At 37.4% G+C, this 18,026-nt stretch overlaps 1 protein-coding gene across 2 annotated transcripts; it reads left to right on the plus strand.

The window, feature by feature from the left end:
* The first annotated feature begins 8,955 nt into the window (after positions 1–8,955).
* On the plus strand, positions 8,956–16,393 carry LOC131061067 (cysteine-rich receptor-like protein kinase 15). Of its 2 annotated transcripts, none has more exons than XM_059219988.1 (7): positions 8,956–10,245; positions 14,606–14,749; positions 14,839–14,957; positions 15,027–15,261; positions 15,347–15,581; positions 15,726–15,882; positions 15,964–16,393. In XM_059219988.1, exons 1-7 carry the CDS (start codon positions 9,108–9,110, stop codon positions 16,264–16,266), a joined length of 2,331 nt encoding a protein of 776 aa, XP_059075971.1. In that variant the 5' UTR covers positions 8,956–9,107; the 3' UTR covers positions 16,267–16,393. The 2 variants fall into 2 exon arrangements, with proteins under 2 accessions (XP_059075971.1, XP_059075972.1); XM_059219989.1 differs by having other exon boundaries at positions 8,957–10,245; positions 15,051–15,261.
* Positions 16,394–18,026: the final 1,633 nt, after the last annotated feature.

The raw sequence follows: 18,026 nt of genomic DNA on the forward strand, positions 1-18,026 counted from the left end.
ACTATTCGATGGGGAGCCCATACAATTCTATAGGCATTATACTAGCGATCTGCTCGCCCTAAAATTCTATGGACTCGCCCTACAATTCTATGGAGCACATTAATGAACGCATTAATTTCAAATTAATTAGTCAAGTAATGACGCTTGCTATAATAAGGGCTAGAATCGAGCTTGCCCTACAATTCTATGTGGGCTTACTCTAGCAAGTGTCATTAATATCGATTCTAGCCACTATTTAACGGGCTTCAATCAAGCCCTACCCATAGAATTGTATGGTTATTCTAGCAGGCGTACATTAATTGACTGGTAGATTAATGTGCCCTAGCCCCCGCCCAATTCTATGGGGGTAGGGCGAGAAACTTGCACTCGATAGTTGCCTTGCTATTCTAAGGGGCCCCCCTACTATTCCCCTCGACATTCTATGGGGGGCTCACCCTACAATAACTATAGTGGGGGGTGGGGGAGGGCCCCTACAATTCTATGGCCCTACTATTCTCAAGGGGTTTCTCCAATTAGTTGTTCTGAGGGCCCCTACTATTCTTAAGTACCTGGTGTTTCGGCAACCATATAGAATAGTAGTGGCCTTTTGCTCTCTGATCTCTCATCGCCCATCAGCCGTAGTCTTGATGAACCCTCTTGTTCCCGTTGTGGTGTTCCAGCCTGAGCTTATAGCTTATAGCTTAGACCATGTATGTAATATGTATGTGATATCATCGAGATTCGAAGACCAAGATTCCTTCATCCCAATTCCTATGCAAGGTGAGCCCCTACTATTCTAAGGGGCCAATCGAATAGGTGGCCAATCAATCAATAGAATGGGTGACCGATCAATGGAATAGGTGGTCGAGAGCATCAATGCCCCGCTATCAATCAATCAATCATATTATGTATGTGATAGCAAGATAAATCAACCCCTATCTATGCGTATTCTATTCATGATCAAGGGTGGGGTAGAGATCTAATCCGAGGGAATTCTAGATCGAGGGAGAGTATTCCCCCCTATAGATCGAGGGGGAGCATAGATAGGGCTTCATCGAGAGGGTGAGTAAAGAATGAATCGCATGAATTGGAATAGGATGTAGCATATCTATCAGTTGAGTCCCTCGACCCTAACCTCCTATCTATATATGGCTCTTGAGAGGCGTATATATAGATGGATATAGATGCATCACTGTTTGCAAAGGTTCATAATGGAATGACGCTAACTAGTAGCTTCGTCCAGCACTTCTCTTTGGATGTCGTATCAAAGCATGCACCAAACATCGACCAGACTTTCTTTCTCTCCCTCGAAGCTATGATCTCTCGGAGGACCGGGATACGACTCCAGTCGTCACTATTCAACCCACCACATTGTGCTTAGATAGATCCCACTGCCCCAAATTTTAGAGCGAGAAGTGAATTCCCATAGAATTGTAGGGGCTTGCTAGCCCTTCAAATAGTAGGGGCTAGAATCCCTCATAGAATTGTAGGGGAGCTTACTCTAGCGTCATTCTAGCAAGTTTATCCATAGAATAGTAGGGCACTAATTAATCTAGAATTAATAAGCCTGCAATTATAGTTGCTAAAATCAAGAACTTTACTATTCATGAACACCAGTCGACGATTCTAGAACTATTTTAGTTACTCTAGCCCCCTACTATTCTAAAGGGTTAGTAGGCATCATTAATCTACTACTTGCATTGTTATTCTGGCTTATTCTCGCCCTTATTATAGGAGGTTTATTAATTCACTTCTCGAATTTATGAATTAATTGGGGGACACCCTACAATTCGGCAGAGCGATTCTAGAACTTTTTTAGTTACTCTGGAAAGCTAATAAATTGGAAGAGGGCTAGCCCCCTACAATAATCTACCTCCAAGTTATTCTAGCGTATTCTAGTGTATTCTTGCCCCCCATTTTCAACAAGGGCTAGCAGGTTTATCCATAGAAAATAGTAGGGCCGATTTAATCGACTAATTAATGTAGGGGGAGCTTACTCTAGCAGGCTGATTAATTGACATGGGGGGGGGGGGGATTATAGCGAGGGGTTATATTGCCTCCCACCAACGACACTATTCCGGGGGTGGGCCCCGACCGGGCCGAACAACCTCAACATTTCCTACCCCGATTATCTGTGTCAGGAACAAAGGCATAGAAATTGGTTCCAAGGGCACAAGCACTACCAACAGTAAGTAATGGAAGCATCTGAGTCAGTGCCAATCAAGTCTTAGATTTTGAGCTGTCAATATTTTGTTCCGAGCATGTTACATCACTATCTCCTCCCACCCGTGAACGACACTATGATAGGGTGGGTGGGAAACTATAGTTGGATATAGATCAAGAAAAACCATCTTTCAAAACTATTGGCCTAAACATGCCAACGAATAGGCTGGGGCCCTCCCACCCGAGAATTGAACAGGGTGGGTGGGAAGCCCCTTCTATCTCCTCCCACCCACAATAATGTCGAGGAAGGCCCACCCCAATGAGAATTGAATAAAAGGCTGATGTGAAAGCAGGAATGTTCCGGTAGCCAGCCCATTTCCAGAGATGCTATAGCTCCAAATGCAAACGCCTACTCCTTCCTTTTCTCCCCTCCTTCAGCGAATAAATCATTTCTAATGGCATGGCTCTGGCCAAGTTGAGATTTTAATGCATAGGTAGAGTGAATCTATCTTTTTGAATGCCCTTGGGAATGAGACCAATTGGGACATGAATTTGAGTGCTCCTCTTAGCCTCTTGTACCACTCTTTGTCCGAAGCGAGAAAGAAACTAGCGCGATCTTTACCCCATAGAATTGTAAGTGCTCCAGCTATCTAATCTAGAATTCCTTTCTATTCCCAATCGTCGTTTCTGACCCACCCAGACCAGAAAGAGCGACAACATACTCTAGTGCATTGATCGACACAAAGAACGAAGTTGCCTGATCGAATTCCACTAATAAATGACCTGTGCATCTTAATTACATTTTCGCATCAGCTTATACGTGGCAGAGTTGCCTCCATTCCCAGCCGGGAAGAAGGGATTCGATCCGGTAATAGAGAGGGACCCCTTGCTACCACCTCAGGTAGGTTTCGCCATGGTTCCCTCCCCTTTCTTGGAACCAGGAGGAATGAAGTAGTTTGACCTCTGCACTCGACCGATCCACCTGAGGTTTAGTCTTTGACTAGGGGAGGTGCTTCCCTAAAGGACACTGAACTACTCAACAACTAAGCAGTAGTTGGGAATCCAAAATATGGCTTTTGATACGAGCACTAGCTATGCAGCGGACAAAATGGCCCGCTCGATGCCATGGATCCTCATCTACGGCCATCCCACGTACGGTGTACATGACTTCTGCAAAAAAGGATGGACCCCATGCCATAAAAGTCTGCTGTTAGAGCTGTCCCTTCAATCCTATGGAACTGTGCCCAAATTTTGCTTTCCCACTCCCGTGACATATTTTCATTTTTTTGACTACTGACTACGTCCGTGGGGGAGGAGGAAAGGATTTTTTTTTAAATGTATGATTATATGTTTAAATTGAAATAATTTATTTTAATATTTTTAATAATTTTTTATTTATTATTATTATTTTTGGTTATATTTGTAAAATAATAAATTAATAATTAATAATGTATTTATATTTTTTATTTATTATATTTTTCTATTTTTTAAGTTATATTTGTAAAATAATAAATAAATAGATAATTATATATTTAATTTTTTTAAATAATAGGCTATATGTTTAATTTTTTTAAAATTAAATTTTTTTAATTTGATTTTTTTAAATGTTTGATTATATTTTTTAAATTGAAATAATTTATTTTCATATTTTTTACAATTTTTTTATTTATTAATTTGTTTGAAATAATAATTTATATTAAATTAATAATTAATAATGTATTTAAAGTTTTTAAATAAAATCAAACATAAAAGAAAACGCATAAAAACTTAAATTCAAACTATAGCATTTTTGTTCAAATTTAGTAAATAAGTAATAAAAGTAGAATGCATAAATTATACACAATATTTGTAGTTTATTCTACACATTCTGTCAAACTTATTTGTACATATGATTTTGAAAATGAAGTAACAACTTAGAACTTTTTAATATTTTTATATTACTTTAACTTAAATTACATTAATTTTATTTCATCATTTATTTATAAAAATAACTTAATAATAAATTTACCATTTTTCAATATCTTTTACAATATTTAAATCCTATATAACAATAACCAATTAAAATCTTTTTATTTTAATTTAATCAACAAAATTATAATTACACAATAATAAATAAAACTAAATCTAAAGACATGCCTTTTATCTAATATTTATAATCTTTTTCCAAAAAGAAACTAAAATTACATTAACATAAGAAATAAGTAAGTTATTTTAACATTACTTAATTTTATTTTCTTTCTTAAGTAATTTTTATTTTCCATACTAAAAGTTTTGGTGAAATTATTGATTCAAACCATAAAAGTTATTTGGATTATTAGCTATAGCATCCATTTTGGTATTTATATTCTTCCAACCAACCATTAAAGATAAGTTTCACACCACACCACAATTGAAAATTGAATAAAAAAATGGAAAAATCACACTTGAAAATTGAATAAAAAAAGGAAAAAATCACACTTGAAAATTGAATTAAAAAATGAACAAATCATTTATATATTGAAAAGGGGAATTGAGCTTTACAAATTTAAAATTTTAAAAAATTAAACATATAGCTTATTATTTAAAAAAATTAAATATATAATTAACTATCAATTTATTCTTTTACAAATATAGCTTAAAAAATAAAAAAATATAATAAATAAAAAATTTAAATACATTATTAATTTTTAATTTATTATTTTACAAATATAACCCAAAAAAATTAAAAATAATAAATAAAAAATTATAAAAAAATATTAAAATAAATTATTTCAATTTAAACATATAATCATGCATTTAGAGAAAAAAACTTTCCCCCCCCCCCACGGATTTGGTAAGAAAAACTGAAAAAATGTCACGGGAGTGGGGAAGCAAATCTGGGCACAGTTCCCATAGGATTGAAGGGACAGCTCTGACAGAAGACAGTTATGGCATGGGGATCTGTCCTTTTCGCAAAAGTCATGTACGTCGTATGTGGGATGGTGGATGAGGATGCATGGCATGGGGCGGGCCATTTTGTCCGCTGCATAGCCAGTGCTTTGATACGGGGTAATAGGGCTTTAAGCACTTGATCACCTGTGACACGTGGATTTCACACCTGGAACCCCAAATAGTAGGTATTATGTTCATTCCGCCAAGCCTGAAGAATCGTCGTCGGGTTCCCAAATGCTGGTGAATAATGGCCAAGGCTCGGGTTATTCTAGCGAGCTGATTAATTAACCATAGAATTTTCGGGGCCCTCGAATTGGGCTTAGAAGTTTTCACCTCGGGAATTAGGGTCACCCATTATTTGAGATAGGGCACAAGAAAGGTCACTAATACTTTGGTTGTTCAACCTTTCAACCCCAATAGAATTTTAGGGCCTTCGGTCGAGTTGGATGGGTGAGCTCTTGGACGGGTTCCTTCTCTGCGAGCTCTTCATGGCGGTCAGTGCAGTAGAGGTGAGCCCATAAAAAACTATAGGCGAGTGGTCGCTCCTCTGTGAGCTCTCTGTGGGGTTGGGCCTTCGGTCGTACCGTCTATAATTTATGCAGTTGGGAGGGGTTGGGGTGGTAATTTCTTCTTCCCAACCCACCCACCTACCTACCCCCTTAGAATAGTAGGGGCCTCACACCCAGCTAAGATTCCCCACAGCGTTGAGTGGGATGCCCGGTAAGGACATTTATAAGGGTCAAAGGTTGTTGGTCGGTCCTATAAAAACTACATTGCATGAGAAGCCATCATTTGCCACGAGGATTCGAGAGAAGAAAACGCGTTAGCACCTGTCCCCCTCATCAATGAGATGCCCACCACCAGTGTTTCTTGTCGATGTGTTCACCGGAATGATGTTTCAAGGTCGGAGCTATCAAGCTCTTATGCTACTCCCACTTCTTATGTTCTCAGCCTTGGGTGAACCCGACACTTCGACTTCCGACATAAAGGAGGGACCGCTTCTGATGACCATAATGAAACAAATCCAGAGGAAGAGGTCGGGTTTACTGTTATCGTTTCCAAACTCCATATCACGAGATACCAAAAATTGTTATTTAACAAATTCACCACTTTTGTATACTAGTATGTGTTTTGGCTTTAATAATTTTGAAATACTGATTTATGGTAATTGACAATTTCACCTAAATAATTTGGTAATTTTTCTCACATGTTAATTAGCAATTTCACTATAAAATTAAAAAAAATATTATTTTAAAATTTTATGTGTTACATTTCATTAACCCATTATTAGACACTCGTCATCAAAATTTATCATGTGGTGTGTGACCTCCAACAAAACATTAAATCATAAATACTAGTGTAAACATAAGTACAATTCCATTAAATTTGATTTTATGATGTTAACATTTAATATGTGTTCCCTTTTATTTGGCCTCCTCCCTTGAAAATAGCCTAGAAAAGCACTTGGAAAACCCTAGCAACCCTGTTCTTCGTGAGGGACTTATCGTCCTCATCATGGAACACACCAAATCCCTTGAAATTGTGCCCCCGCTTGCCAAGATTGGTATGCAGGCGGAGGTCCAAGACGTCTTTGACTCGGAGATGGACCTCGATAATAGTGGGGTTCCTGTTGATGACCCTAAATATGAACTTGCAGATGAAAAGGATAAGATGGTCAAACCTTAGGATGCTTAGTAGCAAGAACCCCCCCAGATGGGCAGCTAGTAAATACAAAACCAATAGCAAGCTAATCTCTAAGGCCGAACCCCTCACCAAAAAAAATAAGTTGCTGGCGAAGGATCACAGCCCGAAGACTACGGACCAAGAGATCAAACTAGACATCCCTATCAATGTCCAAAAAGATAATCAAGGGAAAGATGGTAGTCTGATGAATCTTGTCATGGAAGCCACCAGAAGCGCTGCTGGGAATGGGTTGAGCATGAAATCAACACCCTCAAGACGGGTGTTAAGGAAATAATTGGCATTTTCACTGCTTCCCCTGAACCCAACAAATCGGAAAAACTCATGCTCATGACTCAAAAACTCTCTCAGAATGTTGAGGTCATGAAATGTAACCATGAACAAAGGATTGATAAGGTGGAACAATCTATGGTTGAGATTAAGAAAAATCTCAAGAATCTTGTCGACATTAGTAAAGAAGCCATGAACAACAACATTGAGGGGCTTGAAAAGATTAACGAGATGGTTGTTGATTACAGATCCTTCCATAGTGACCCGGTGAAAGATCTTGGAGGAGATAAAGTGGCTGCTGGAGACAACAAAACCACTGGACCCAGTTCGAGAAGTAGGAGCAGAAACAACAACAAGGGTACCTCCAGATTCATCATGGAGGAACTTGAGGAAATCAACAAGATTTCCATTCAAAAGAACAAGGATCTGGTGCTATCGCTCAAATAAGAGTTTTTTTTCTTTTGCTTGTCTATCTGCATTTTTTGTCTCTATTTTTGTTTGGGGTTGATCCCCTGTTTTGCTGTTGTTTCTTGCCGGATTGGTTGTTGGCTGACTATTGTAAAACTTTAGGTTTCGGGTCCTTGTAAAACTCATTTACCCTTATAAAAAACAAGTATAAAAAATTGAACCCTTTATCACAACCTTAAGTATCATAATAGCCTCAATTGGGAGACTTATAGGGCAAAAATAATCCAAGGGGGTTGGAAAGCTCTATTCATGCCTCAAAATTGATGTAAATTTGTTGAGTTATATGATTGAAAAACAAATAAGACATTATTTGGGTTACTTGTTGCATTGGTGCTGTATGGTTGTGAAGCTTGGGGCAGCACATTGACATCAAAATAGAGACAAACAAAAAGGTTGTCGAGGTGTTTAATCACAAGCAATTTTAAAATAAAAGCCATATTCCCATGTGAGATTGTCTTAGTTGAAGTTGGACCATCCCAATTGAAGTAGCGACAATGATTGTGTTGTTAGGTTATTTAAAAAAAATAAAGAACACGAAAAGACACCATTAGCTCAAAATAGTAGCAAAGGAAAAGCTAAATAGAAGAAAGAAGACATGTATGAATCAAAATGCCAATTGGATGAGTAAATGAGGAATTAGCATGCAAGAGTGCTCAAATGCAAATGCTAATTTCATAAGGTATGTGATAGAGAAAGTCAAAGTTGTCTTGTGCACAGAACAACTGAAGTAGAAATTTTTTTTTATCTCAAGCAATTCAAACCTGCATGACAAGCAAAAACACTTTATAGGAACATATATAAAATGGAAATCTGTAATCCTAATAGTCTGATCAAGGAATGGTTCGCAAAATCTTAGGGCCAAATAGGGAGGTGGGAAATATCTAAAGAGGAGTGGATTGATAGAGTTTGTCATCTTTGCACATCAAGATCAATGAAAACATAATGGTATTGCATCATAGAGTGTACTACATGGAAACCAATTATGCTAGTAATAAAAAAATAATTTCTGTAATAACTTTTTTTTTTTAAGAGAAACAGATAACAAAAGCAACATATTATTTTATCAAAACTCATAGCACAAAATATATGATCAACAGAGACATAAAAGATAATCAAAATAGAAATTATGATTTATTGATTGAAATTTTATTTATTACTTGTCAAATCAGCTTTCAACCATTCAAATATTAGAGACCAAAAGTCATTAAAAACTTTCATTTCATGGAAGTTGCAATTCAGTCTAAATTGATCGGTAAATTTGACAAAAAAAATGCTTTACAGAAAATTCAAAAGTGGGTAGTTAGTAAGTAACGACTTACAACAGGATGGAGCTTCCATGCATTGCACAATATCACTCTCAAATTGTCAATAATTTGATCGTTGACTGTAGAACACTCACGAGTTGGAATAAGGAAAAAGATGAGGTTCAAGTGAAGTTTTTTCTACCTGCACTTCTCTCCTTATGCTATCATGAGGTCATGTTTGTAGCTTTTGTGAAGGTTGAACTCTGTCCGCTATATGTAAACAACAAATCTGATTTATTCATCAATTTTACACGGCAAGAAGTGTAAAATTATCATTAACTGATAAGGTTCAACCCTTCTTTCGGAGGAACAATGTTTCTTCCTTTGCTCTTTCTGATGATTTTCCCTTTTGTCCTCTGTGAGTACCGATGGTCTATCTGCGATAATTCCTCAACTTACACAGAGGGGAGTGCATACTCCACAAACTTGGATCGAGTTATGAGTGATCTGTCTCGTAATGCACCTCAAAGTTCAGGGTTTAACACTTCTTCCCGTGGCCCATCTCCCAATAAAGTTTATGGCCTACTACAGTGTTTGGGTTATATATCAGCAGCGAATTGCTCAAATTGTTTCATGGAGGCAAATAGCACTATTCAAGAACTTTGCGCCAACGACGTAGGTGGGCGAGTGTGGATAGATAACTGCTTCTTGCGCTATGACAACTCCAATTTCATTTCAACATTAGATACCAACTTTGCTCTCCTTGAGAACACGAAGAGTGTGACAAACAATATACAAGATTTTAAGTCCACGACCTCTGGTCTTCTTTCCAATTTGTCTGATAAAGCTTACACCGCTGAGATTAATTTATTTGCGGTTGGCTCGGCCAACTATTCAACCTCGCATAATATATACGGCTTAGTTCAGTGCTGGAGAGATATATCAATCAATGATTGCAAATCCTGTCTGTTTCAAGCAAGGAAAGCGCTGGAGCAGTGCTGTTCTTCAAGACAAGGAGCTCAGGCTATGTCAGGAAGCTGCACAGTGAGATACGAGATATACCCTTTTGTTGACTCCGGGAAGCCAGATGCTAGTTTTTCTATAATAAATAACTCTAAGGATTTCTCAGGCAATATACAGAGTTTCAAATCCACGACCTCTAGTCTTCTCTCCAGTATGTCGTTTGATCTAGCTAACTATCCTCCATACAAGGATTTCGTTATGACAGAGCCAACCAAATACTCAAATTCGGATGAGGTAATCGGTTTAGTTAGGTGCTCGAGTGATTTATCCAAGACGTATTGTAGTTCTTGTTTGCTCGAAGCAAAGCAATTATTGGAGAGCTGCTGTTCTTCAAAAGAATCAGCTCAAGTTACGTCAAAAAGCTGTATGGTGGGATATCATGTACACAAAATTTCTGACCCCGAGGCTCCCACAACTTCACCAACATCAACGCCCAGTCCACCGGTAGACAGGGGTCGTGCTAATCCACCTTCACAGGCAAAATCAAGTTAGTATCTCTGGCCGCCAAATCTATGTTTTCATCAATCAATTATTTTGTTTAATATATAGTTGTAAGGTAGATTGGGATGTCAAGACACTTGAGGGCTTGATAGTTGTAAGGTAGATTGGGATGTCAAGACACTTTGGAGGGCTTGATTGATTTTCTCCTCTTCTTAGCAAAATGACTACTCACAAGTTGATGGTCTTTTTTACTTAAACCCATTTTGCTGGTCTCATTCTAGTGGAAATGGATTGATTATGGAAAAGTCTTTTGTTTCCTTGACATACCTTTTGCCTTTCACACTAAAAATGGATTGATCATGGAGAAGTCTTTTGCTTTCTTGACATATCTTTTGCCTTTCATGCCAGCCCTTCCCTTCTAAGCTCTGGCTTACTGTGCTACCAAAAATTGAGAAGAAACTTTAACTCGCACCAGCCCTTCTAAGCTTTGGCTCGCTGAGATTAATTTATGGTATGGCCTTGCGTGCAAATTGATAATTAGGGCTCTCAATTCTTATTCATTATTGCATTTGTTCTGGCTTCTCTCATGGTTATGTAGCCTGGAAAGGTCTGCACATAGGCACTCCCCTTACCATGAATAATGCAGGGCATCCTGATTTGATCAAATCTCAATTTCGAAATAGTTTGTAAATAACCTGAAATTTTGGCTTTCTCCTTCTGATTTTACTAAAGTTTTGCAAACTCTAGCGCATCGACTTCAAACAAATAAAAAAAAAACATATGCTAGATGGCGAGGCAGCTGGAAGATGGGGTTGGCGCAGAGTAGAGATAGAGATGCGCATAGGAGGTGATGTAATTATAGGCCCGTTAAAAAGCAAGAAATAAAGGAACAGACAAAGGAATGAAATTCGCTGGAAACTGGAAGTACATTCTTTTTTAATTTAATAAAATTGCACAGAGAACTAGAAGGAAAAAGCGACCTGAAAACAAAAACAACAAGGGCTGCATAGTAGCAAGATAGGAGCAGGGGCGCATAAGTAAGAGAGGGGTTTATCAAATTTGAAGCATCTAAAATAAGATGAGGAAGCATAGGGAATAAAACAAGAACATAGAAGTGACTAGTTGAAGCTGCGCTGGAATAGGAAAAAGACTCCAGGTGGTTTGAGATTTCATTGTTTTAGGGAAAAACAGGGAATTTCAGTGTGATGTCCTAATTTTGTAAACATCTGAGATATAGAGGTAGAATAGGGGTGTGAAATTCTCAATTTCATTATGTATACGAGAGGTAAGAGCTTATGTCTGGTTTAAGAATGTTTGGCAGATTTTGGTAGCCAGTTCCTGTGTCAATTCATAATAGCTGTTATTTAGAAATTGTTCAATTTGGACTTTTGTTGAAGTTTGAGAAAGCTGCAAATTTCTTTTCTCTGATAAGACAAAAAGAAATTTGATCTGCATTATCCAGGGCACTCAAACACTAGCTGTGTTAGGATGGAGATGATTTTAACGATGGTTTGTCCATTAATCAATAATCCATTTGGTGATCTCTCACCTTGGACCAAAACTTTCAGATTCTTTAAAAGAGTCCAATCAGAATCCTGTCGGATCTCATCCATCCGGCCACCATTGATTTCCTTCCGTAGCCAGATTCCAAACAGAATTGTCGAATCTCCAATCAAGACAAGACGCACCAGATGGTTCTGGATTTGATTTCCGTACTCTCATTACACAAATTGGGAGTGCGTTGTGTCAAACTCTGGTGGAAAGATTGGAATGGGTATCCAGACACTACCTTCTGGAGTCACAAACCTGCTGCTAAGGGGTACTCTTGGCTCTCACCTCATCTGCTTATGGTCATGGACCAATTTAATTTTCGCTGGCAGTTACAATCCTCTCACAGGGTTTGGCCAAAAAGAGTTCAAAGGAGTCTGGGATGCCATTCTTAGCCAAAATTGGATCACTTTGCTTCGTGCCTTCCTATGGGTATTCGCCTCACCCACATGGGCATTTCCACTCCAATTGTCCATTTTATGGCTAAATTGAGTTGCTCATGCATCTTTGCAAAGTGCCTTCCTATGGATATCCGCCTCACCCACATGGGCATTCCCACTCCAAATTGTACATTTTATGGCTAATTTGAGGAGTTCAAGCTTGTTTTTTAATTCTTCCCACATGCTCGAGAAGCCTAGAATTGCTCCGTGACTTTTTAAGGCCCTTCAAGCTCAATTCCTTCTTGTGGCACATGATTTTGCTTAGAGATTAGTATTTTCTATCTGTGAAGCTTATTCAAATATGACAAATTTTCAAGATGGAAATTTTGTTCAACATATGTAAAAGATAGAAATGTTATTTTATTTAAATGCGTTTCTACTGAAAAGAGATTTTCATTATATTCTAAAGTTGTGTATTCTAAAATTATGATATTCTCTAATGTGCTTATGCAAATTGAGGTACAAGCTAGTAAAATTGCACTTCAAGTTGCTCATCTCCAAGAGCTACTAAACCACTAGGAAAATGCCCCTTGCATTATTTCGTAGGTCCCTATTGACTCCACCTTTTGATGTGGGCATAGGTGTGGACATAGCCACTTTACCGAATGGGACATTCATGGTGACCATGGGTCTTTCTCTCATGGTCTGGTAACCTCAAAATCTTAGGGACTTTTCTATTGTGGAGAATTCTCTAAGCCCTTGTGTCCACCTTCTCCTCAATAGGACACTGGCTAGATAAACACTAGTAAAATTCCCTATGTTCCACTCCCCAGCGCCCCAAACCACACTCAACCACCCCTAGAGAAGAATGTTAAAGATAATGTACTTACTAATTGGGGGCCAATTGATGACTCCACCCTCGCTAATGCTTGGGGGAAGCTAGATGATAATGCTCCCCTTCTACTAGGATTTGCATTAGTTGCTTAATTTTTGTTGGGCTTGGTCTGTACTTTTTGGTTATATGTTAAGGATATGCCCATATGCTAAGACTCATGGGTGTTTCTTTTATCATCATCCCATTTTTTGTGAATATTGTATTATTTTCTTTCAATTGATGCATAGTTAAATAAGATATATTCATAAAAAAATAAAAGATATATTGGGATGTCGAAAAGGATTTCGACCTCTTCAATTTTTTTAAATAATTAATTTTTTATTTTAGAACTAACAATTGGACTTGTAGATTTAATGGGCACACAAATAGTGTTTATAATATTGATTTTTATGTTACACTATTTATCTTATGGCTTGTCAGTGCCCAAATCATTTTTAGTGTTTATTTTGTTAACTACCATGAGTGATAAGAACAAATGAAATTAGTTGTGGCTCATTAATGCACTATTTATGACAAGAAAGAGAGGTATATTAGGTGACCCACTCTCATTCTTTAGAATATTGTAACAATATGGCAATAAAAAGAGATAGATCAAGCGTTACGCTTTCTAATCACTTTTCAAGAAAGAGTGTATGATTTGAACACAACTTTGTGAATCAAATCGTTAAGAAAATCACTTATTTTGCAAATGTTGTTGAATTATGTGCAAACTAGCTTAACATGCAATTGCACCCAATGTGTATTTTCCTTTTACATGTAGGCATATCCACCATTGCTACTTCACATAAAACAACACAAGCAACAACCTTCTAAGTTATGCATTTGACAATTGGGAGTTATTTGAGCATAAGCCTTTATAACTACCTCAATCTTTAACTTTTATAATCATCATGTATCACATTATTATAACATTATTATAAGAACTTGCTATGCATATGTGCCTCTATTGTGTGTTAGACCTTGTGTAATAAGAATTGGCTCCAGATAAGTTTGATATTTGATACCATACATATTCTGCATCTCATTTAATCTGCACCGCATGGGTTTGATACTTTGCAATATCTTGTCCACACATACCACACATTGTGTTAGACTTATTAGCATAGACATGGTTATCATTTGTTATTGTCAACTATATATATTAGCATTATATACCTTATACATCAGAAAGACGTTAGAGTAAACCGTTCCATACATTTGAATTGGCAATTATATCAAGTGAGTCCAACACTCAATCCCAACTTGTGTGCATATGAATTTGTATGCCACATCATTTAGGAAAATAAAAGAAGTAACTTATCCTTTTTTATCATGAAAATTCTCTCTCAATTATCTTCTTTAAAATGAATAACTGACACTGTAGCAGGCCATCTTTTTATTATAAACCTATAATACTGCACGCTTGGCGTGCACTTAAAACATAAACTTATGTAACTACACATGAAATTTTCTTATGCAAGCAAAAGCTGATTTGTAACACCAAGATTAATTTTCTGGTTTTTTGAATTGTTCCTTATTTGATTTATATTAGTAGATATTTTACAGAGTCTTTTTTCAATGATAATTTAAATGGTGCCTTGCAGAGAAGTCATCAAAAAGGTTACCGATGATATTAGGGATCACAATAGGCGTGATTTTAATCTTCGTTGCCTGTTCACTTACAATGTTGAGAAAACTTAAACCTGCAGTTTCCATGAATCCAGCGACCCTTGTGAAGCATAATGAAGGTGCTACTTTAGCTTTACTTGCTATTGTTTTGTAATTTTTTCTGTGTAATAACTAGTTTATCACAACTCTGATATATGGAGATGCCCAGAAAGGAGGCTATTTACGAAAGAGCAAATTGCCTTCAGCTTAGAAACTTTGATCGAAGCAACACAGGATTTTAGTGATAACAATAAGCTTGGAGAGGGAGGCTTTGGCCCAGTTTATAAGGTATGAATTATTGTAGACAGTACTATGTTGGATACCAATGATATTTCAATTAAGATTTTTCTTATACAGATGTGGGCTTGTTCAAATTCTAAGGGAACGACTAGCGACGGAAAGGAGATAGCAGTGAAAAAGCTGTCTGCAAGATCTGCACAGGGAAAAAGAGAATTTATGAATGAAGTGGAACTGGTGGCAAATATTCAACACAGAAACCTTGTGAATTTGCTTGGATGTTGCAGCGAGGAAACCGAAAGGATGCTTGTATATGAGTATATGCCCAACAAAAGTCTTGACACCTTCCTCTTCGGTGAGTCATTTCTTTGTTACCAAAATAACAAGTGTTAAATTTACTCTGTGACTTACATTTTTGTTTAAAATGGAAACAAAAACAGACCCAGTAAAGCGCAGAACGCTCGATTGGCAAAAGCGGTTTAATATCATTATTGGACTCGCTCGCGGCCTTCTATACCTTCACGAGGATTCGCAGCTTCGAATAATTCACAGAGACATCAAAGCAGGCAACATTTTGCTTGATGAGAATCTCAATCCTAAGATAGCCGACTTTGGCTTAGCCAGACTTTTTTCTGATAATGAAACTGAAATCCAATCAAGAGTTGCAGGAACCTAGTAAGAACGTTTTTCTACCTTTTCTGTTTGTTAGTCAATTAAACTGTAAACGTATCATCATGAGCTGGATTTTAATTGACTACAAGCGCGATATCATAAACATGAACATAAACATTTAAAAAACGATTGTTTTGACGCATGCAGTGGCTACATGGCTCCAGAATATGCTATGGGTGGGCAGCTGTCTGTAAAAGCAGATGTTTATAGTTTTGGAGTTTTACTCCTAGAGCTTGTCAGTGGAAGAAAAAATACAGACATGTATCTTTCAAAAGAAAAGCAGAGCATGGGACTATTGGAATGGGTAGGAATTTGGATTTTACCCAATTAGCCATTATTTCAGATGAGAGAGTGAATATTCATGAATGTTTGACCGTTGGTGCAGGCATGGAGACTATTCAAAGGAGGGCATGCTCTCAAAATTTTGGATATTATGTTGGCGGGAAGTTGCCCAGAAGAGCAAGTGATAAGATGCATTCACATTGGACTTCTGTGTACACAGGCTGATCCCGACAGCCGTCCAATGATATCTAGTGTTGTTACAATGATATCTAGTAATTCTGTACCGTTACCAGATCCAACCAGACCTGCGTATGTAAGCATGAGCAGTCAGAGCCCGAATGTTAGTTTCATTCCCACAATTTCTTCTCGGAATGAAATCTCAACAAGTGAATTAGAACCTAGATAATTCCTGGAATTTCTTATATTGAAGAAGACTTCTTACCACAATTCGAATTGAGTATTAGAATAAATCAAAATATAATATGATTTCTTCTACAATAGTTTTTAGTTTTCAGAAGTAGAAGCAACATATTAAAAAACTATTCTGTATGTTATTTATTAGTTTTCTACTTTGCATAAACATGTAATGTGTATATGATCCGTATATTTTGAGATAATCAATGTTCAAAAGCATTTTTCAATTATAATAATGAATTGTTTATATTTTGAAATAGTAATATTCTTATGAATTTTTTCTGGATTCGATTGTGTGTATTTTTTTCCATCAACGTTTCGAATCACACTCCGTGATTCATCATCAGGATGAAAAGAATTCCAAAGACATGAAAGATGTTGAGTTGCAGATTTGAGACAAAATATAAAGACATGAGGGGTAAGGGAGGGCACAAGGATCAAGGAAAAAAGAAAAAGAAAAAAGACCACCAAAAGTTAGGAAGACAAAAAACCCCTAGGAATAACCACCGAAAGAAAAAAACGGAAAGCCTAGCAACACAAACACATCTATTAAAAACAAGAAACAATAAAATAACTATAAACTTTATAAATTTATATATATACACACACACACATATGCATATGTTTATATACATATAAATAATACAAAAAAGCAAATAAACCAAAAGAGGAAGCAGGAGACGCTCAAAGGAAAAAGATAAAAGAAAGAGGGGGAGAAGTCACGGCGGGGGGCGGGGATGATACTGGAGGACAGAAAGTAATGGGTGCCACGAGATACTAAGGTTTAACCCATCATCGCGATTAAGATTGGAGGGGTGATGAAAAATAGCAATGGCCTCTTTAACTTTCCTTTTGAAAAAGTTGTTCTCCCTACACAATATCTGAGTGTCCTCCAAACAAATATGATGCTTGGTAGTTGACGAATGCTCAGCTAAGGCTGATTTGAGGGCACGTTCATGCTTAATGTCAACGCTATGCTCTTTTATTCTAGTCATGAACAAACGACCCATTTCTCCAATGTATGGGGTTCCACATGAGCATACAATCTTGTAGACACCTGACTCTAAAAGGGCATCCCTAGTGTCCTTAAGCGGGGGAGCATGCCTCTTAATGGTGGAAACAGGTTTGAAGGCACAACGGAGACCTTTTTTTTGAAGGATTTTTGAAATCTTGTGTGATATGCCTTCAACATAAGGGAGAGAGACAAATGGGGCCAGAGAAGGAGGAGAGGGCGAGGGGTTAGAGATGGAGAGGAAATAAGATTTGGCTTGGAGGAAGGCCCTAGTGATCTGTTTGTTCAAGTAGCCATTCAATCTAAAGACTTGATGAAGATGGGAGAGCTCTTGGTTTAAGTTATCCTTGCCACAAATCCGATGGGCTCTTAAAGCAAGGGTTTTGAGGATCCCAACTTTCTGGCTAGGGTGGTGATGAGAAGCCAAATGAAGATATAAGTTAGTGTGGGTAGTTTTGCGAAACACCTGACGACCAAGGGATCCATCAGATTTTTTACAAATTAAGACATCAAGAAAAGGTAATTGGTTGTTAGATTCAAGCTCTTTGGTGAAGGCGATAGAAGGAGAAACGTTGTTGAGGTGAGCATGAAACTCCTCTAACATTTCCAAGCTATGTGGCCAACAAATATTGGTGTCATTCATATATCGTTTCCACCAATTTGGCTTGAGGGAGAAAGAATGTAAGGCCACTTCCTCAAAATGTTCCATGAATAAGTTGGCTATAACCGGCAAGAGAGGG

Source organism: Cryptomeria japonica, chromosome 4 (genome assembly GCF_030272615.1).
Source record: "Cryptomeria japonica chromosome 4, Sugi_1.0, whole genome shotgun sequence".
NCBI lineage: Eukaryota > Viridiplantae > Streptophyta > Pinopsida > Cupressales > Cupressaceae > Cryptomeria > Cryptomeria japonica.